This window comes from Delphinus delphis, chromosome 2, assembly GCF_949987515.2.
Source record: "Delphinus delphis chromosome 2, mDelDel1.2, whole genome shotgun sequence".
Lineage (NCBI taxonomy): Eukaryota > Metazoa > Chordata > Mammalia > Artiodactyla > Delphinidae > Delphinus > Delphinus delphis.
In genome coordinates, this window is record NC_082684.1 from 5,793,385 (window position 1) to 5,815,412 (window position 22,028).

General features: G+C 43.4%; 1 protein-coding gene across 2 annotated transcripts in view; it reads right to left on the bottom strand.

Annotated features, from left to right (window-relative positions):
- The window catches only part of EML1 (EMAP like 1), a 145,088-nt gene extending 123,473 nt beyond the window's left edge, over positions 1 to 21,615 (bottom strand). Inside the window, exon 1 of one of the 2 annotated variants that reach the window (XM_060003929.1) lies at positions 21,408 to 21,615. In XM_060003929.1, the coding sequence (XP_059859912.1) occupies positions 21,408 to 21,615 (208 nt within the window). The remainder of the gene's footprint in view (positions 1 to 21,407) is intronic. The other variant, XM_060003930.1, reaches the window with a different exon arrangement.
- Positions 21,616 to 22,028: the final 413 nt, after the last annotated feature.

Consider the following 22,028-nt stretch of genomic DNA (forward strand, 5'->3'; position numbering starts at 1 on the left):
CCAAATCAGCTTTACAACAAATGCTAAAGGAACTTCTCTAGGCAGGAAACACAAGAGAAGGAAAAGACCTACAATAACAAACCCAAAACAATTAAGAAAATGGTAACAGAAACATACATATCGATAACTATCGTAAATGTAAATGGATTAAATGCTCCAACCAAAAGACACAGGCTTGCTGAATGGATACAAAAACAAGACCCATATACATGCTGCCTACAAGAGACCCACTTCAGACCTAGGGACACGTACAGACTGAAAGTGAGGGGATGGAAAAAGATATTCCATGCAAAAGGAAATCAAAAGAAAGCTGGAGTAGCAATTCTCATATCAGACGAAATGGACTCTAAAATAAAGACTATTACAAGATACAAAGAAGGACACTATGTAATGATCAAGGGATCAATCCAAGAAGAAGATATAACAACTGTAAATATTTATGCACCCAACATAGGAGCACCTCAATACATAAGGCAAATGCTAACAGCCATAAAAGGGGAAATCAACAGTAACACAATCAAAGTAGGGGACTTTAACATCCCACTTTCACCAATGGACAGATCACCCAAAATGAAATTAATAAGAAAACACAAGCTTTAAATGACACATTAAACAAGATGGACTTAATTGATATTTATAGGACATTCCATCCAAAAACAACAGAACACACTTTCTTCTCAAGTATTCATGGAACATTCTCCAGGGTAGACCATATCTTGAGTCACAAATCAAGCCTTGGTAAATTTAAGAAAATTGAAATTGTATCAAGTATCTTTTCTGACCACAACGCTATGAGACTAGACATCAATCACAGGGAAAAAAATGTAAAAAATACAAACACATTGGCTAAACAATACACTACTTAATAACCAAGAGACCACTGAAGAAATCAAAGAGGAAATCAAAAAATACCTAGAAACAAATGACAATGAAAACACGAAGACCCAAAACCTATGGGATGCAGCAAAAGCAGTTCTAAGAGGGAAGTTTATAGCAATACAATCCTACCTCAAGAAACAAGAAACATCTCAAATAAACAACCTAACTTTACACCTAAAGCAATTAGAGAAAGAAGAACAAAAAAACCCCAAAGTTAGCAGAAGGAAAGAAATCATAAAGATCAGATCAGAAATAAATGAAAAAGAAATGAAGGAAACAATAGCAAAGATCAATAAAACTAAAAGCTGGTTCTTGAGAAGACAAACAAAACTGATAAACCATTAGCCAGACTCATTAAGAAAAAGAGGGAGAAGACTCAACTCAACAGAATTAGAAATGAAAAAGAAGAAATAACAACTGACACTGCAGAAATACAAGGGATCATAAGGGATGACTACAAGCAACTCTATGCCAATAAAATGGACAACCTGGAAGAAATGGACGATTTCTTAGAAAAAGCAAAACCTTCCGAGACTGAACCAGGAAGAAATAGAAAGTATAAACAGACCAATCACAAGCACTGAAATTGAGACTGTGATTAAAAATCTTCCAACAAACAAAAGCCCAGGACCAGATGGCTTTATAGGCGACTTCTATCACACATTTACAGAAGAGCTAACACCTATCCGTCTCAAACTCTTCAAATTATAGCAGAGGGAGAACACTCCCAAACTCATTCTACAAAGCCACCATCACCCTGATACCAAAACCAGACAAAGATGCCACAAAGAAAGAAAACTACAGACCAATATCACTGATGAACATAGATGCAAAAATCCTCAACAAAATATTAGCAAACAGAATCCAACAGCACATTAAAAGGATCATCCACCATGATCAAGTGGGGTTTATCCCAGGAATGCAAGGATTCTTCAATATACGCAAGTCAATCAATGCGATAAACCATACTAACATATTGAAGGAGAAAAACCATATGATCATCTCAATAGATACACAAAAATCTATTGACAAAAATCAACACCCATTTATGATAAAAACTCTCCAGAAAGTAGGCATAGAGGGAACTTACCTCAACATAATAAAGGCCATATATGACAAACCCACAGCCAACATCGTTCTCAATGGTGAAAAACTGAAACCATTTCCTCTAAGATCAGGAACAAGACAAGGTTGTCCACTCTCACCGCTATTATTCAACATAGTTTTGTAAGTTTTAGCCACGTCCAAAGGAATCCAAATCGGAAAAGAAGAAGCAAAGCTGTCACTGTTTGTAGATGGCATGATACTATACATAGAGAATCCTGAAGATGCTATCAGAAAACTAAGAGAGCTAATCAATGAATGTGGTAAAGTAGCAGGATACAAAATTAATCCACAGAAATCTCCTGCATTCCTATACACTAAGGATGAAAAATCTGAAGGAGAAATTAAGGAAACACTCCCATTTACCATTTCAAAAAAAGGAATAAAATACCTTGGAATAAACCTACCTAAGGAGACAACAAACCTGTATGCAGAAAACTATAAGACACTGATGAAAGAAATTAAAGATGATACAAACAGATGGAGCGATATACCATGTGCTTGGATTGGAAAAATCAATATTGTGAAAATGACTATACTACCCAAAGCAAGCTACAGATTCAATGCAATCCCTATCAATCTACCAATGGCATTTTTCACAGAACTAGAGCAAAAAATTTCATAATTTGTATGGAAACACAAAAGACCCTGAACAGCCAAAGCAATCTTGAGAAAGAAAAACGGAGCTGGAGGAATAAGGCTCCTGGACTTCAGACTATATTACAAAGCTACAGTAATCAAGACAGTATGGGGCTTCCCTGGTGGCGCAGTCGTTGAGAGTCCTCCTGCCGATGCAGGGGACATGGGTTTGTGCCCCGGTCCAGGAAGATCCCACATGCCGCGGAGCGGCTGGGCCCGTAAGCCATGGCTGCTGAGCCTGCGTGTCCGGAGCCTGTGCTCCACAATGGAAGAGGCCGCAACAGTGAGAGCCCCGTGTACCGCAAAAAAAAAAAAAAAAAAAAAGTACGGTACTGGCACAAAAACAGAAATATACAGCGATGCAGCAGGATAGAAAGCCCAGAGATAAACCCATGCACATATGGTCACCTTATTTTTGATAAAGGAGGTAAGAATATACAATGGAGAAAAGACAGCCTCTTCAATAAGTGGTGCTGGGAAAACTGGACAGCTACATGTAAAAGAATGAAATTAGAACACTCTCTAACACCATACACAAAAATAAACTCAAAACGGATTAAAGACCTAAATATAAGGCCAGACACTATAAAACTCTTAGAGGAAAACATAGGCAGAACACTCTATGGCATAAATCACAGCAAGATCCTTTTTGACCCACCTCCTAGAGAACTGGAAATAAAAACAAAACTAAACAAATGGGACCTAGTGAAACTTAAAAAATCTTTTGCACAGCAAAGGAAACCATAAACAAGACGAAAAGACAACCCTCAGAATGGGAGAAAATACTAGCAAACGAAGCAACCGACAAAGGATTAATCTCCAAAATTTACAAGCAGCTCATGCAGCTCAATAACAAAAAAACAAACAACCCAATCCAAAAATGGGCAGAAGACCTAAATAGACATTTCTCCAAAGAAGATATACAGATTGCCCACAAACACATGAAAGGATGCTCAACATCACTAATCATTAGAGAAATGCAAATCAAACTACAATGAGGTATCACCTCACACCAGCCAGAATGGCCATCATCAAAAAATCTACAAACAGTAAATGCTGGAGAGGGTATGGAGAAAGGGAACCCTCTTGCACTGTTGGTGGGAATGTAAATTTATACAGCCACTATGGAGAACAGTATGGAGGTTCCTTAAAAAACTAAAAAGAGAACTACCATACGACCCAGCAATCCCACTACTTGTCATATACCCTGAGAAAACCATAATTCAAAAAGAGTCATGTACCACAATGTTCATTGCAGCTCTATTTACAATAGTCAGGACATGGAAGCAACCTAAGTGTCCATTGACAGATGAATGGATAAAGAAGATGTGGCACATATATACAATGGAATATTACTCAGCCATAAAAAGAAACGAAATTGAGTTATTTGTAGTGAGGTGGATGGACCTGGAGTTTGTCATACAGAGTGAAGTAACTCAGAAGGAGAAAAACAAATACCGTATGCTAGCACATATATATGGAATCTAAAAAAAAAAAAAAGGTTCTGAAAAACCTAGGGGCAGGACAGGAATAAAGATGCAGACGTAGAGAATGGACTTGAGGACACGGGGAGGGGGAAGGGTAAGCTGGGACGAAGTGAGAGAGTGGCATGGACATGTATACACTACCAAATGTACAACAGATAGCTAGTGGAGGCTTTGCTACATGTGATTGTGAGTTATTTCACTACTGTAAACAATGAAGAAGTGTTTCTGGTAATACTGGAAAGCTTTTCAGGATCAGGAAGTTCTCCCTTTGCCTTACATGATGATTTAAAGATAGCATGGCCCTTTGTCTAATTTTAGTATTTGATTTTTCTTTTTTTTTTTTAAGCAAGGTAGCACAGGGAGATCAGCTCGGTGCTTTGTGACCACCTAGAGGGGTGGGATAGGGGGGTGGGAGAGAGACGCAAGAGGGAGGCGATATGGGGATATATGTATACATATAGCTGATTCACTTTCTTATACAGCAGAAACTAACACACCATTGTAAAGCAATTATACTCCAATAAAGATGTTAAAAGAAAAAAAGTTCTACAGAAGAGCAGAAGAACTTTCACATGAAAAGGGAGAAATAGAAACCATTAAAAGCCACATATTTCAATTCAGGGGAGGTTTTTCCACCCTTCCATCCCCCCAGTCCTCACGAAATGATGTCCAATCAGGATGAGTCGAAATAATAATTGAGTCACCAAGAAACATTTGGTGTTCAGAGCGTTCCGGATTTTGAAATCACAGATAAGGGATTATGGGCTGATTTAGAAGCTAGTTCTCCCTCAGGCCATTGGATCTTAAGGCATCTGAGATAAATATGTGAGAGAGAAACCAAGCAAACAGGCAGAGCCCAGCCTAGGTTACAGGACACCTGTTGGAACACTGGATACGACTTCTGGGCATGTTTCCACCCACAGTTCAGCCACAATGGAAAACTGCACAAGTAAGAGGTACTGCTGCAAAGCCAGCAGTTTACCCCACTCTTTAGGATGATTTGAGAGAGAACAGGAATTAAAAAAAAAAAAAAGCACGGCACTTTACCCAGGATGTGGCCCTGAAGCACGAGATCGACATTTGTCAAATATGATGTTTAAGTAGATAAGGGAATTTACGGTTTTAAGAAGATGCTATGGAACCCTGTAAATAATCTTGTAACAGCTTATGCTGCATCCAGATTTTTGAATGTCAGGTTTTTCCAAAAGCAAAGCGTTATCTATAAATCATTTTTTTTCAAGGTCCAGGAAAACAACCGCCACCACAACAAAATCTGCAGCATAGAAGGTGCAATTATCTATATCATATTTTCTTGTTTAATCAAGTGCTCTTTTCAAGGCCGATTACCCAATCAGTGTAGATACTAACGTATAGAAGGCAACATGGCACCATTCAAAGGACGCTGGGTTTTGTCAGGAGACCTGTGTCTGGGGGTCTGTCACTTCCTGAACTGACTGGCCTTGGTGAAGTTACTTAACATCCATCAGTCACCTGATGGATCTCATCGTCCGTAACATGAACATGATAAAAGAGTATTTATCTAACTTATGTTAGAGTTTGGTTGTGAGAATTAAGTGAGAAACAGATCTGAAGGTGCTTTGAAAACTATAAAATACTAGAGTGGAGATAGCGTCTCTCAATAAATCCCTCCAATGTTGGAGCAAATTACAGTGGTTGGCCTGTGTTTAGTTAGAGGCCATGTCAACAACAACAAAAGGTAAATAAACAGAATAAAATTGTGTGTGTGTCTGTATATATATATTGTTTTTTTACCAAGTATGCACACGAATATGTATAATCCATGAATGCTGGAAGCTCCTACACTGACTCCACTCTACAATAACTAAGAGGCTTTGCTACATGTGATTGTGAGTTATTTCACTACTGTAAACAATGAAGAAGTGTTTCTGGTAATACTGGAAAGCTTTTCAGGATCAGGAAGTTCTCCCTTTGCCTTTCATGATGATTTAAAGATAGCATGGCCCTTTGTCTAATTTTAGTATTTGATTTTTCTTTTTTTTTTTTAAGCAAGTTAATTACAGCATCACCAGGTATCTTTCTGTAATAATCCTGAATAGTATTTGATTTTTCATTCAACAAGCATTTATTAGACACACACCATAACCAAGGCCCTGTGCAGAGCAACGGAAGGAAGCCAAATAAAAAAGACAATACAGGGTCCCCACCCTGAAGGAGTGTGCTAGCTGGTGGTGGAAACAAAGGTTGAACAGATAACCATAAAGCAGGATGGAATGAACCAAGTGCCAATGAGAGGCGTACGTACCAAAATTTGGAAATGCAGAGGAAAGACCAAGTGACCCTGGGTAGATCAGGGAAGATTTCACCCAGGAGACAATGTGTAGGCTGGGTCCCTAGGATAAACCGTGTTTCAATATGGAAACAGGAGGGGATAAGGATTGATAAAGCATGACTACAGGACCACAGAAATTCTTGGCGTACTGGAAAAGCAATGCACAGTTGACAGAGGGATGAATCCAACATTTATGGGATGCCTATGTGACATCAGGAACTAGGCTAGATCAATGCAGTGGCAACCATCAAATATTTATTAATGTGTTACAAAGGTAACACATTAATAAATATTTACATCTTGATTCAAGACACCACCACTGGACCTCTTGCGATTGCCCTCAGACCCTTCCCTGTCCTCTGTGCTGGGAGGCTAACTCTGGCAGGGGTAGGGGATTGCAACACAGCCCCTTGTTCCCTGGCTCCCCTCTCTGTTTGCCCAATGGGACACAGAGCAGCAGATGGGCGGGAGGGAAGAGAGTGGGGTCAGGGTGCTTCTTCTTCATAATTGATTCATGATTCGAGAATCAATGATTCGAACCCAGACCTATCTGTCTCCAAAGCCCATGCTTTGAACCTCGGGAATGTAATCTAGTGATAGATTATAGAAGGTCTTGAAAGAAATGCACACAATCTTTTGTGCTAATTCTCAAGAGTTAATGACTCATTCCGGGCATGTGTAGGCTACGCCTGCTCATCTTTTTAAACAGTCCTGTGAGTGTGATGCTCCAGTCAGACACTCATGTCCGTAGATCGTGCCAAATGTGCAACAGCGATCTTTTTAAAAAAAAGAACAAAAACTCAGAGATATTCCAAGACTCCAGTCCAGATCCTTCCTAGAGCATGGGCCTCACATCTGTTGTTTCCTTTCTTAGATTCTTAGCTAGTTGAGAGAGAATGTATGCTATTGGTGATCAAAAGGCATATGTCCTGGAATTTCTTTAGCAAACATATGCCCCTCATCATCTTTCTAAACTGCCCTAAAATTCCCCCCCACCCCCCCATTCCTAAGAGAGCTTAGACACTTGTTACCATTCTCTGCTTGTCAAAGTGGCCTCTGTTGCTGTTTGATGGTGTACAGGGCAGTTTGGAGTCTGAGCCCTGTTTCCAGGACTCTGCACCACCCTTCTTGAGTCTGGCTTTGCCCTGACGTTAGCTCTGGGGGAAGAGCACACTTTTTACCGCAGGGATTCCAGAGATAAGATGCTTAGACTTTACACAGGCTGAGCAGAGCTGCTGGTAACGCACGTGGGTGTGATCTGGTGACACCCCAGCAGGGACTCTGACAGCCTCGAACTTTGAGGTAATTACCCCCCTCCCCCGGCACCCAGCTTTGAACCCTTAGTCAGACATTGTTCGGTTTGGGATTCTGTAACTCATGAAACTAGAGTTTCACAAAAGGTTGTGCAAGGGAAATAAGCCAGTTACAAAAGGACAAATACTGGAGGATTCCACTTACATGAGGTCCCTAGAGTAATCAAATTCTTAGAGACAGAAAGTGAATGGAGGGTGCCAGGGCCAGAGGAGGGAAGAATGGGATTTACTGTTTAATGGGGACAAAGTTTCAGTTTTGCAAAACGAAGAGTTCTGTGGACAGATGCTCCTGATGGTTGCACAACCACGTGAATGCACTTCATGCCGCTGAACTGTGCACTTGAAAATGGTTAACAGGGTCCATTTCATGTGGTGCGTTTTACCACAATTAAAAACTAAAGAAGTGTTCTAAGAAGAGCAAGAGAGTAATAAATGGGATGAGGCTGCTGGAGAAAAATGGAAAGAACCAGAACTACCGACAGGAAGACTGAACAGTTTCCTTAATGCCTGGTCACCGCAGGGGAGGGGGCTACGCACAGAGCGTGTTAAAACTTTCTAAGTGGGCAATTACCAGACCAAATGACCGCTTCATATTTCCACTCTGAAATGACTCACTCTTTGGTTCAGCACACAGGGGCTGAGGGTCCACGATGCGCTCCTCTGGGAACTGCTGGTCTGGAGGGAAACCAAGGTTTGCAGCGCACCGAGACACAGCACCGGGCTCGGGGCACCAAGAGAATCTCGCCTAAATTCAATATGCACCAGGGAGGCCTCCAGGGCATGAAGCCAGGCTCTAAAGGTAAAGAAGGATTGGGGAAGGGTCCCTGCAGGGAGGGCAGGGGCACAGCATGTGAGGACGCACGTCAACCAGCCCTGCGCCTCCAGACACTACCCGGAGCCCAGGGGGCAGCCTCCAAGGCACCTGGGAGGAGAGGCCGCCCTGGGTCAGGGAAGCAGGCGCGAGGTTGTTCACGGACTCAGCCCTGCATCCTCAGAGCCATGGGTAGCTTCCACGGGACTTTGGGTAACTCAGAGATAAACGAGACTCCTGCTTTAGAAAGTGCGTTAGTGGTGTGATTTGAAGGGAAACGTGGGTGAAGACAAGAACTTGTTCGGAGACCCTCTCAGCACCCCAGTGGAAGGAACTCAGATCTGGACTAGGAATTAGTGTGTGGCCTCTCCCAGAAGCAAGGGGCCAATGAAAAACACCTCCCACATCCCTTCGTGTCTGGGACCGGTCCCATCTCTTGATCCGTTGCTCATTCATCAAACACAACTGAGCACTTTGTAGCCTGTGGACCGTGGAGCCAGATGCCTGGGTTCAAATGCCAGCTCTGAAAAGGACCAGCCAGGCGACCTTAAGCAAGTTACTTAAACTTTTAGGGCTCCGTGTCCTCACCAGTCACAACGCAGATGATCACAGCAGCCACCTCAAAGGCGTGGAATGAGGGTTAAACAGGGGACACCTGTAAGTGCTCAGACTCTGTGACACCTGAGGCTGCCTGGTGGGACCTCCAGCACTGCCTGCGTCTCCCGCTCCTCCCCTGCCATGCCACGCACACACACACGCGCACGCGCACGTGCATGGTGCCCGGCAGGGGGCAGAGAAAGATGAATGGGACGTGGCCCCCACTTTGAAGAAGCACAAGCTCTGGCTGGGAAATAACAACTCTGTAGTGTCAGAGCTATAATTAAGTACAAGATGCAGTGTGAACACATATTTTTATATAATTAAATTATATCAACTCAATACGAGGCCGTTTTCTAGGAAGGCAAAGAAATGACACACAGAGCAGATTTTAGTCTTTGAGAGCAGCGGAGTGTGGGCAAGGCTGCGTAATTACTTTCTAAAGGACTAATTTGGTGAAGCCACGCTCACAGATCATTATCTTTATTATAGTGCCCATACATTCCCAGGGGAGCAGTCTCCATGTTTTATACACGGGATAGGTAAGCATTACAAGAAACTTGATATTACACGAAGTATCATCGCTAAGTTCCATTCCTAAGGATTTTCAGCTGTTGCTGACACTGTAATTGGGCTAATATGTACAGAGATGCGACGGCATAAGACAGTTCTAACTATACCCAACTGCTTCTCGTCTGGAGCATATTTTTCTAGAAATGGTAAAATTCTTGTTACACAAAATAACTTTGGGGGGTTAATTTAACAGTCCAAACTTTTTTTTTTTTTGCGGTACGCGGGCCTCTACTGCTGTGGCCTCTCCCGTTGCGGAGCACAGGCTCCGGACGCGCAGGTTCAGCGGCCATGGCTCACGGGCCCAGCCGCTCCACGGCATGTGGGATCTTCCCGGACCGGGGCACGAACCCGCGTCCCCTGCATCGGCAGGCGGACTCTCAACCACTGTGCCACCAGGGAAGCCCAGTCCAAACTTTTTTTCCTGCTAAAAATGCCGGTTTTGCCAAGAACTGCTTCCTTGTGTCAGTTCCTTTGGCTGAATGTAATTTGTGTTGTCTGTTAAACCACCCCAGGCTTTTTGCAAATGTTTCTACTTATTGATTCAAGTGGACCCGTGTCCAGCTGGGGCTTTCTGTACTGTTTGTGCAGGGGAGTCTGACTCCATCTGGCCAGTCTCTGCACTGTCCCACATCCGTATGTTTCTGGGTTTTACCCGTAATGTTTCCTCGCCTGCGATGCCTAAGTCTACTGGTTCTTTGATGAGGAAGAGAGTTAAATGTCACACGTGTGTGCGTGTGTATCTACATTCCTGTGACATGGGTACCAATATGTATGCACGTGTACTTATATACATATGAGATATATAATATAAAATATGCGTACACATTATTTCAAGCACATAGAAAAGTGGCATGAGTGCTTTCCCTGTTTAACCTCAATTTAGTGCACATGTTACATGGGAAGCGTTTCGACTGGTGTGTGTGTACTTCACACACACACAGTATCCGTCAGGAAACCCACCAGGCGCAGGCTCAGCTCAGGAGCAAAAAAAGCACAAACGTGACCCCCGGGAGCCTCTGCCCGGAAAGTGGTACCAGTCTAACGGGAGATTTGAAAAAAAACCGCCATGACAGGCCTCTGGGATCATCATGATGACGGGTTTACGTGGCCACCCAGAAAGGACACCTCACAACACGCGGGAGCCGGGGCGGTGGCAGGCGAAGGAGCTCGGAGTCGGCTGAGACAGGCAGCTGCACCCCTGGGGGCTCTGGGCGCCAAAGGGGAAGGAGGGGGCCCTGAAGACTCTGCAACAGGAGGTGGTTTTCCAGATCAGATCTGTCTTCTAGGAGGAGCATTCCCAGCAGCTAATTTCACCTTAGGTGAGCTCATCTTCAACGTGGATTCTGTTACCGTCTGTATACTGATGGCTCTCAAACTTTTTATCTCCAGTCCGGACGTCTCCCAGGCTCCGGTCCCCACATCCTACAGCCTACTCAGCCCGTCAGCTTCTACGTCCCACAAGCCCCAACTGAACCATCGTCCACATGCCGGTCCTTCTAGGTCCTTCTATCTCGGCCCATGGCACTCACTTGGGTGAATGAGTCAGGAGCCCGGGTGGCATCCTTGATTCCTCCTCCTCCCGCTTGTAATGACTTAAGTCCAGGTGAGGTCAGCCCCTAAGTACCCCCTCTGGTGGAAATCACCATCGCCTCTCCCTGCGTTCACACCACAGCCTCCCTCCTCCACCCTCCCCTGCTCTTCCGGCCACCCCTCCATGCTCCAGGGACAGCCGTCCTCCAAAAATTCCTGCATATCTGACCACGTCACTCTCTTGCCTCAAAATTCTCCAGCACATTCTCTCTGCTCCTTGGAAATAAGACCAAACTCCTCAATGTGGCCGAAAGGCCCCACAGGACACACCGAGCCTCATTTCAAGCTCTGCTCCTTTTTCTTTCACCACAGGAGACTTTCTTTCAGTTTCCAAAAGGTCCTTCCCACCCCCCCCCTCCGGGCTTCCCACCCAGTCTGGAAGGCTCTTGCCCGCCCTCTCCCCAACCCCTGTCAGGGAGTAGCTTCCACCCATCCCAGAAAGAGCTCACACAGGCCTTCCTCAGCCCGAAGCCTGGCCACACGCCTTACGCTTCTTCTCAGCACCATCGATTCCCGGGGTCATTAAACAACTTGTGAACATGATGACGAGCGGCCAGTTCCCCAAGAGCAACTCCGGCTTCCTGAAAGCAAGGACCACGTGGACCTGGCGCGTTGCTGGAACCCTCAGATCCATGTAACGATGAGCACGGTGGGTACTCGACCACTTGTTCAATAAGAAAAGGAGCTGAGACTGGAGGCAGAAAGGCTAGCGTGGGGCTGCAGTCCTTACAACAAACTCCAGATGAGAACTGACCAGGGTCTGAGCTAACGCGCAGGGAGAAATGGTGAGATACTTGGGGAGCTGAACCTCCCAGGCCCATGGAGATGGGAGGCCGGGAGAAAGAGTGTAGGACAATGACTAGGGCAATCTAATGTTTCTAGGGAAAACCATGTTTTAAACATTTTTCATTGTCCTGTGCACACTGTAGGGATTCACTCGAAATCGGCTCCACTTGCCAAGTGAACTTAAAGGCCTCTCTCTCCATGAATGCGTGCCTAACCGTCTCTATCCTCATTATCTTTAATGTGAGCCGCCCATTGTCCTGGAAAGGTTTTCTGTGGGAATAATTTGCAGTCCAGGACAATAATGCCTTCCCCTCCAGAGGGCACAGCATGAAGGACACAGCCAGTCCTGGACCACACCGCAATGATGCACAATGATCTGGCCCCCACGTCCCGGAGGGCTGGCACCTCCCGTTCTCTCCCCCTCTGCAGGTAGCCACGGTCTCCTGTGGAACTCCCCACTGTGGGCAGGCTCTGGGCTTGGCGTCCCTGCCCTGTTGCACCATCCAAGGGTAACGGTCAAATGTGCCCCTTCACAGAGGGGGTAGTTTGTTAAAGTCAGAGAGTTTACATCTTTTCCAGAAAACTGGCAGAAAAAAATGTGCTATTGCATTTTAAGACACGACTAAGTACTCTGTAAAAATGTGGTTTTCCACACAAATAGTATTTTCCAGTAAAGATACAGCTTGAGAGGAAACACAATAGGAAGTATGTCTACCTAACTCTTAATGGAAAAACAAATACTTTAAAGAAAGACAAACTTCTGAAGAGCTATTTCTTTAAAGTAAACCAAGGAGGATGTGTGCTGGCTCCTGCTGGCACATAAGGACAGACCCAGTCCTACATGACATTAAAACAAGCATGCTGCTTTCAGCAGAATATTAAATGTACGTGTCCAATATCTAGTGAGAAAAACAGGAAGCTCTGGGGGGACGGTATATTGATAACAATTATATAGCATTTAAGGTTTACAGCATACTTCTTTATTATCCATGTTTCTGGTGGCATTTAAAACACTTTACAAATCCTAGAAATCCTCTATTAATAAGCTAGGATTTTTAAGATGAATAACCACAGTTTTCCCGAAAGAATTTTTGTAAGCAGTACAAATTACCATTGATTTTAAGTCCTTGGAGAAGCTGCTTTTAATAAAAGCAATGCTTTAATGTTCAATTTTCGATGCTATCCACGATTAAGTTTTTACGCTTCTAGTTTTATAGCTCGAACAGACTGTAACAGTAGAAACAAAGACGTTATTTTTCTTTTATCCATCCTCCACTCAACTAAAATGTTTATTTTTTTAAAAGACTATATGAAAAGGCTTACACCATCTCAAAAATTAATAACCGACTAATGGTTGCTTTTAAGCATAGTTTCGTGAATTCTCCACCAAAATGCTTGGGTCTGTTCATAATGTCATAAATGCTCGTGGTTTGGCTATAAAATAAAATTCCTTGCCGGAATACCAAGTGTACCAATTAGAAGTTCTTGCTTAGCACGGGTGCTTGCTATGCACTCTCCCATGAAAGCATTTTCTATAGATTTTGCTATCAGAGAAAGCCTAAATCAATCCTCTGCCGCCACATAAGAATACGTACGAGGTCTGAAAATACTTCACGTTGTTGAGTTCAGAGTGATTTCCTCACACGAGGTCCTTGATGCTGTTTCAAACCCAACTATTTGCCAACCTGAAAATCCTATCCTAATCACAGTAAAGAGAAAGTGGTCAGAATTACAGATGCCAAACTATTTCTAAGATTTTAAATAAAGTATTCTTAACTCCCCCAATATAAATGTTTAGAAATGAAAACAAGTTTTCATTTCACAACTAGAAAAAAATAAATGGCAGTAGCTCAAAAGCTTGTTATACTGACTTCAGAATGTCATTGGGAGCAGCAGGTTGTGAGTGTGGACTTGACCAGCCATGGTTATTAACAGGTAGTACCTGCAGGGGAAGAAGCCCAGCTACACCAGGAAGGGGTAGATACGCCATGCATAGGATTTAGAAGGAAGCTGATAAGGTCTCTCACAACACCTTTCCAGGCAAGATGGAAAAAAAGCTATCAGCCAGAATCATAACCTTTAAGGCATTGACTAACTTCCACGTTATTATAACACTGAAATATTTTACGTAAGTGTTGGGATTATTTACAGCATTACAATACAGATTACAATCATCTTGGGCTGGAGGAAATTCCTCCTCAAAAAGAAAATGTAAAAGTAAGCAAAAAAGGGCTTAGCCTCAACATAAGAAAGGCCATATATGACAAACCCACAGCCAACGTCATTCTCAATGGTGAAAAAATGAAACCATTTCCACTAAGATCAGGAACAAGACAAGGTTGTCCCCTCTCACCACTATTATTCAACATAGTTTTGGAAGTTTTAACCACAGCAATCAGAGAAGAAAAAGAAATAAAAGGAATCCAAATTGGAAAAGAAGAAGTAAAGCTGTCACTGTTTGCAGATGACATGATACTACACACAGAGAATCCTAAAGATGCTACCAGAAAACTACTAGGGCTAATCAATGAATTTGGTAAAGTAGCAGGATACAAAATTAATGCATAGAAATCTCTTGCATACCTATACAATAATGATGAAAAATCTGAAGGAGATATTAAGGAAACACTCCCATTTACCACTGCAACAAAAAGAATAAAATACCTAGCCAAACAGAAACACCTAGGAATAAACCTACCTAAGGAGACAAAAGACCTGTATGCAGAAAACTATAAAACACTGATGAAAGAAATTAAAGGTGATACAAACAGACTGAGAGACATACCATGTGCTTGGATTGGAAGAATCAACATTGCTAAAATGACTATACTACCCAAAGCAATCTACAGATTCAATACAATCCCTATCAAACTACCATTGGCATTTTTCACAGAGCTAGAACAAAAAATTTTCCAATTTGTATGGAAACACAAAAGACCCCAAATAGCCAAAGCAATCTTGAAAAAGAAAAACGGAGCTGGAGGAATCAGGCTCGCTGACTTCAGACTATACTACAAAGCTACAGTAATCAAGACAGTACGGTACTGGCACAAAAACAGAATAATAGAGTGATGGAACACGATAGAAAACTAAGAGATAAACCCACGCACATATGGTCACCTTATTTTTGATAAAAGAGGCAAAAATATACAATGGAGAAAAGACAGCCTCTTCAATAAGTGGTGCTGGGAAAACTGGACAGCTACATGTAAAAGAATGAAATTAGAACACTCCCTAACACCATATACAGAAATAAACTCAAAACGGATTAAGGACCTAAATGTAAGGCCAGACACTATAAAACTCTTAGAGGAAAACACAGGCAGAACACCCTATGACACAAATCACAGCAAGATCCTTTTTGACCCACCTCCTAGAGAAATGGAAATAAAACCAAAACTAAACAAATGGGACCTAATGAAACTTAAAAAATCTTTTGCACAGCAAAGGAAACCATAAACAAGACGAAAAGACAACCCTCAGAATGGGAGAAAATACTAGCAAACGAAGCAACCGACAAAGGATTAATCTCCAAAATTTACAAGCAGCTCATGCAGCTCAATAACAAAAAAACAAACAACCCAATCCAAAAATGGGCAGAAGACCTAAACAGACATTTCTCCAAAGAAGATACACAGATTGCCAACAAACACATGAAAGGATGCTCAACATCACTAATCATTAGAGAAATGCAAATCAAAACTACAATGAGGTATCACCTCACACCAGTCAGAATGGCCATCATCAAAAATTCTACAAACAGTAAATGCTGGAGAGGGTGTGGAGAAACGGGAACCCTCTTGCACTGTTGGTAGGAATGTAAATTGATACAGCCACTATGCAGAACAGTATGGAAGTTCCTTCAAAAACTAAAAAGAGAACTACCATACGACCCAGCAATTCCACTACTTGTCATATACCCTGAGAAAACCATAATTCAAAAAGAGTCATGGGACTTCCCTGGTGGTGCAGTGGTTAAGAATCCACCTGCCAATGCAGGGGACCCGGGTTCGATCCCTGGTCTGGGAAGATCCTACAGGCCGCAGAGCAACTAAGCCCGTGCACCACAACTACTGAGCCCACGTGCCACAACTACTGAAGCCCACGCTCCTAGAGTCCATGCTCCACAACAAGAGAAGCCACCGCAATGAGAAGCCCGCGCACCGCAATGAAGACCCAATGCAGCCAAACATTAATTAATTAATTAATTAATTTTTAAAACGTCATGTACCACAATTTCATTGCAGCTCTATTTACAATAGCCAGGACATGGAAGCAACCTAAGTGTCCATCGACAGATGAATGGATAAAGAAGATGTGGCACATATACACAATGGAATATTACTCAGCCATAAAAAGAAATGAAATTGAGTTATTTGTAGTGAGGTCGATGGACCTAGAGTCTGTCCTACAGAGCGAAGTAAGTCAGAAAGAGAAAAACAAATACTGTATGCTAGCACATATATATGGAATCTAAAAAAAAAAAAAAGTTCTGAAGAACCTAGGGGCAGGACAGGAATAAAGATGCAGACGTAGAGAATGGACTTGAGGACACGGGGAGGGGGAAGGGTAAGCTGGGATGAAGTGAAAGAGTGGCATGGAAATATATACACTACCAAATGTAAAACAGATAGCTAGTGGGAAGCAGCCACATAGCACAGGGTGATCAGCTCGGTGCTTTGCGACCACACAGAGGGGCGGGATAGGGAGGGTGGGAGGGAGATGCAAAAGGGAGGAGATATGGGGATATATGTATACGTATAGCTGATTCACTGTTATACAGCAGAAACTGACACACCATTGTAAAGCAACTATACTCCAATAAAGATGTTCAAAAAAAAGAAAAAGGGCTTAGCCACAGTACATGTAAAACAGACAAGAATTTTAGGTGAAAACCAGTAAGAGGTAACAATGTGAAGTGACAAGCAAAAGAGTTAACACGATCTTGGGCTGCATTATTAGAAGTATAGACTGAAGAACATGGGAGGTGAAGTGTCTGGCTCTACTTTGCTCTATTTAAAAACCATGCTTGGAATACAACATCCAGTAGTGTCAAATTTAAAAAGGCGTATAGAATAAAGAAAACAAACGTAGACCAGGAAAACCAGGATGATTAAGGGTCTAAAACTGTGTCTTGTGAGGAATTTTTTTCTTTTTTAATGGTAATGTTTAGCTGGAAGAAGACTTGAGAAAGAGCCATCATGACTGTCTTCAAACATGGGACAACCTAGCACATGGAAAACAGATTAAACCTATTTTCTCTGGACCCAAGGGACAGAACTGGGGCCAAACTTTGACTGCATTTAGGAACTGACAGTCTGAATTATACAAAGAAGGAATGGATGGCATGAGCGACAGTGAGTTTCCAGTCCCTTGGAACTGCTCGAACGTGGGTTGAATAACCTTTGGAGCATCCCCCCATGGAACAGAGATTTCAAGCTTTGGAGGGATGGGTGGATTGAATCAGTGGAGGGCAAGACAGGCGAGGAGGACCAAAGAGCGCTGCCCTCTCCCCACTTCAGCTGGAGCTGCTCCCTGTTTATCTGCTTAACGTTTGGATTCCTGGGTGAGCTGTACTTTGAAGGAACAGTCAAAGGCTTAAGAAAGTAAACCATGAGATGAGATCACCTTTTTGGTCCCCTTGAACGCTGAGACTCTTATAACCTATGGCAACTAAGCAGGAGTGCGCATTGACTTGTTTTGATGATCTGTGACTGATGAGAGAATCAAAAGTGACTCACAGAAATGAAACAGCAACACTATGTTCTTCCCACCCACTTCCTTCCCTCTTTCATCCAGCTCCTTGACTCCCTATTCTTATATCAGCAAGGTATAACAAAAAGAGCCTGACATTTAGATTTCAAAAAATCCAGGTTGGTTCCTCAAAAATGTTAAACCCAGAGTTACCATATGCCCCAGCAATTCCACTCCTAGGTATTGACCAATGAGGAATGAAAACACCTGTTCACACAAAAACTTGGACATGAATGTTCCAAGTAATATTATTCATGATTGTCAAAAAGTAGGAACAACCTAAATGCCTATCAACTGGTGAATGGATAAATAAAATGTGATCTATCCATACAGTGGAATGTTACTTGTCCATATAAAGGAATAAAGTACTGACACATGCTATAGCATGGATGAACCCTGAAACATTATGCTAAGTGAAAGAAGCCAGACACATAAGGCCAAATAGTATATGATTCCATTTATATTAAACATGCAGAATCTATAGAAACAGAAAGTAGGTTAGTAGTTACCAGGGGCTAGGGCAACAGGGAATACGTCCTTGTGGGTCCTGGGGTTTCTTTGGGGAGGTGATGAAAATGTTCTAAAATTAGATAATGTTGATGCTTGCTCAACTCTGTGAATATACTAAAAGCCACTTAACTGTACACTTTAAAAGGGTGAATTTTTATAGAATGTGAATTCTATGCCTCTATAGCTGTTATTAAAACAAAGAAATCACACTGGTATCCAAGCTTTACTAGCTGTGTGGCCTTATAAAGTCAGAAAAATCTCTTTGAGCGTCAGTTTCTTCCTACGTAAAAGAGGATGGTAATTCCACCTATGTCAAGGGAAGGCTCTGAAGAAAAAAATGGAATAAAGGATGGTCAGTATTTCCCAAACGACAAACTGTCTTACAAATGCCAGCTTTAGTCCACTTTCCAACTACTGTAGTTTTTCTTAGGGCAATAAAAGAAGTTTGTGATTTCTAGCTCACTTTACAGAGTTCTAAACAGTTTGAAGAAAAAACACAGCACACATTTTCTACTTAAATGAGAAGGCCAGTATCTAAAAGATGAGAATGGATAGTCTTTTCAGGAGGCTAGATACTGCCTACATTCACATTTAATATCCATTACAAATTAAGTAGGAGAGACAGTAAGGAAAAAAAGTATAAGGATAAAAGAGATTTCACTCATCACAACGTTTTTTCTTCCTTCCTTCTCATTTTTATTACTAACTTCTATCTTTATCTCACCAGGAGTACGTTAACTGTGACAGTCATACAAGTAAGAAGTATGGGTTGTATTTTCTGAAGCTAATACACAACTATGACTTTTTAGTTCCTGTCACTAGCAAAAGCATGGAGTGTACCCAACATATGAAAATTTATGAGTTCATCTATTACACTGCTGTAGTCCTGCCAATGTCATGTAAATCTCTAATTTAAAAAGAAAAAATTTTTTCTCAATGTAGCTAATAAAACATCCAAATGTTTAATTTAGCTCTTGGTGAAATGGTGTATCTGTGATCCACTGCTTTAATTGAATCATCATAGTCATTAACTGGATTGTATTCATTTATATTTTCACTTAATGGAAGCCTCTTAAAAATGAATAATTTCACATCAAAACATCTGCTGCCTGAGACATCACCAGTTAACACTCATTTCTGCCTGACAGGCTGCTCTTGCTTTAAACTTTATTCATAAGGTAACCCAAAAATAAACACAGAGCTGAGCTTTTTAAGAAAAGCAATTCAACAGTTGTGATTTGATTGTATTTTGAACTGATCCTATTGCTTGATTCTAGCTATTTTAAAGTCCTTTTTTTTCAAGGCTGGTTGGGGGAAGGATGGACTAGGACTTTGGGATAAGCAGATGCAAACTATTACATATAGAAGGGATAAATAACAAGGTCCTACTGTATAGCACACGGAACTATATTCAGTACCCTGAGATAACCCATAATGGAAAAGAATATGAAAAATAATGTATATACTGTATAACGGAGTCACTCTGCTGTACAGCAGAATTTAACACAACGTTGTATTGATAAATCAACTATGCTTCAATAAATAAATAATAAAGTCATTTTTCTTTAAACTGTTAGCCATACAATATAAGAGCTGGTTTTTACTTTCTTCTAGACCCCGTTACCAGTAAAATTCCTTACCGATATCGCTAACCTAGCAATTAACAAGAAAAGGCAGAAGACCAACACATTCATGAATAGATGTGTAGGTCAACTTCATGACTGAGCGGCTGTTTAGAAACAATATGACCAGCCCCAAACAACTGCTCCAATATGTGGAGAGTAAAACCGTTCCCATGACTCTAAACTATGTATTGTATAAAGGATTCCAGTGGCCTGGAGAGTACCAAATACATTCTGTCTGCCTTCAACTCTGAAATGTTGTTAAATGTGGAGAGAGAGCCAAAACTTTCTTCCTTTCCACTGAAGAGGGCATTACAAGTTAATGAAGGCTCACATGTGATTAATAGGACAATTATAAGCTGCCCAAGCTATCAGAATATACACTCTTCCATGAAAAAGATGATAAATTTCACCAGAGATTAAAATATCATTACAGAGGATGAATCCACCCAGTGATCTTTATTGCCAAGGCTAATACCTCCAATTTGCAAACAGGTGTTGAATAACTAGAAAAATTCCCCTAAATCACAATTACAACTGCAAAATAAATTGCTCGAGTTGTCAAAGCATCTAGAATTCCAAGTTATTCCGACTGCACCATAAGCAAATTCCATAAAACACACATTTTTTTTTCTTTAACAAACTTTTGGGATCCTCTAATAAAGCAGTAAATCCGACATATAAAAAACTGTATGGTTAACTTTTGTGCATGAATTATCACACATCATGTTCTGATAAACTAGGCAGTCTGCCGTGAAAATCTTTTTCAACCCTGCCAGGGAGATTAAAATCTTTCAAGCATGTAGGATTTTATATTTTTTTAAAGATGCCATACTGGTAGCTATTAATATTTCCTTCCTGTAAAAATAAATAAATAAATCTATCACCTCGTAAACAAAACAGTCGAAACACTTTTAAGCCTGGTTCACTTTGTCCATTTAAAAAGCTCTAGATTGCATGAAACTGTGATGATTTCATCAAAGTAGAACTGAATGGATCCTGAGGGTCCACCCGCGAGAAACACTGCGCACATCCTCGAAGGAGTGTTTCGTTATTAAGTGATTTGTTTTCCGAGTTCTTCATCCAGACATTTCCAAACAGATGTGAGTTTGGAAGCAGAAAGCAACACGTCCCCGGAGCCCCGGGGCGGCCGGGCCTCCCCGCGCGCTGCCCGGCCGGTGCGCTCGCGCGGGTCTCCTCGGGATCGGCCGCCCCGCGCGCACTGGCCGAAGCCGGAACGGGAGCCGGGCGGGGCGGGGCGGGGGCGCAGCGAGGCGCGGCCCGGGGCCCGCGGCCCAGCACAATGCGCCCGCGGCGGCGGGAACCGCGCGCCCCTCCGCAGCAACTTTGCACGGCCTCCCCGGCCGCCCGGCCTCGCCCCTCGGCCCGTTCCCGGCCGCGGCCCCCGCCCAGCCGGCCGCCGCCCCTCACCGTTGCAGAACTGGAGCAGCGAGGATGTGTCGTACAGGCTGCTGTAGCTCGAGAAGCCGTCCTCCATGCTGAGGCCGCCGGGCAGCGCCCGCTTCCCCGGCCCGGCCGCGCCGCCGCCGCTCACCCCCACACTGAGCCGCGCCGAGCCGCGGCCGGCGCTGGCGCTGGGGCCGGCCCTGCTGTGGCGGCGGCCGCTGCCGGTTACCATGGCAACCCCGGGCCCGCCGCCGCCGCCGCGCTAGCCCGGCGCCCGCTCTGCCCGCCAGGGGGCGGCCTCCGCGGGGGACGTGGCCGGGCGGGGACGGGACGGGGCGGGGACGCGGCCGGGCGGGGCTGCCGGGTCCCGGGAGCCCAGGGCGGCGCGCGGCCGGGGCCAGGATGCTGCGGGAGCGCCGCGGCCAGGCCCCGCCTCCCCGCTCGGTCGCTAGCGCCCCCCAGGAGGGCGGGACGCGGGGGGCGCGGGGACAAAGGAGAGGCGGAGACGTGGGAGCGGGCGCGCGGGGAGCGAGGTTGTCGACCCGGCCAGGGCAACCCCTCCTGCGGACGCCGGAGACCACGCTCCCCGGGGGCGCTATCACCGCGCCCGCGGGCGGCTCCGGGACCAAACATGGACAGCTCGCG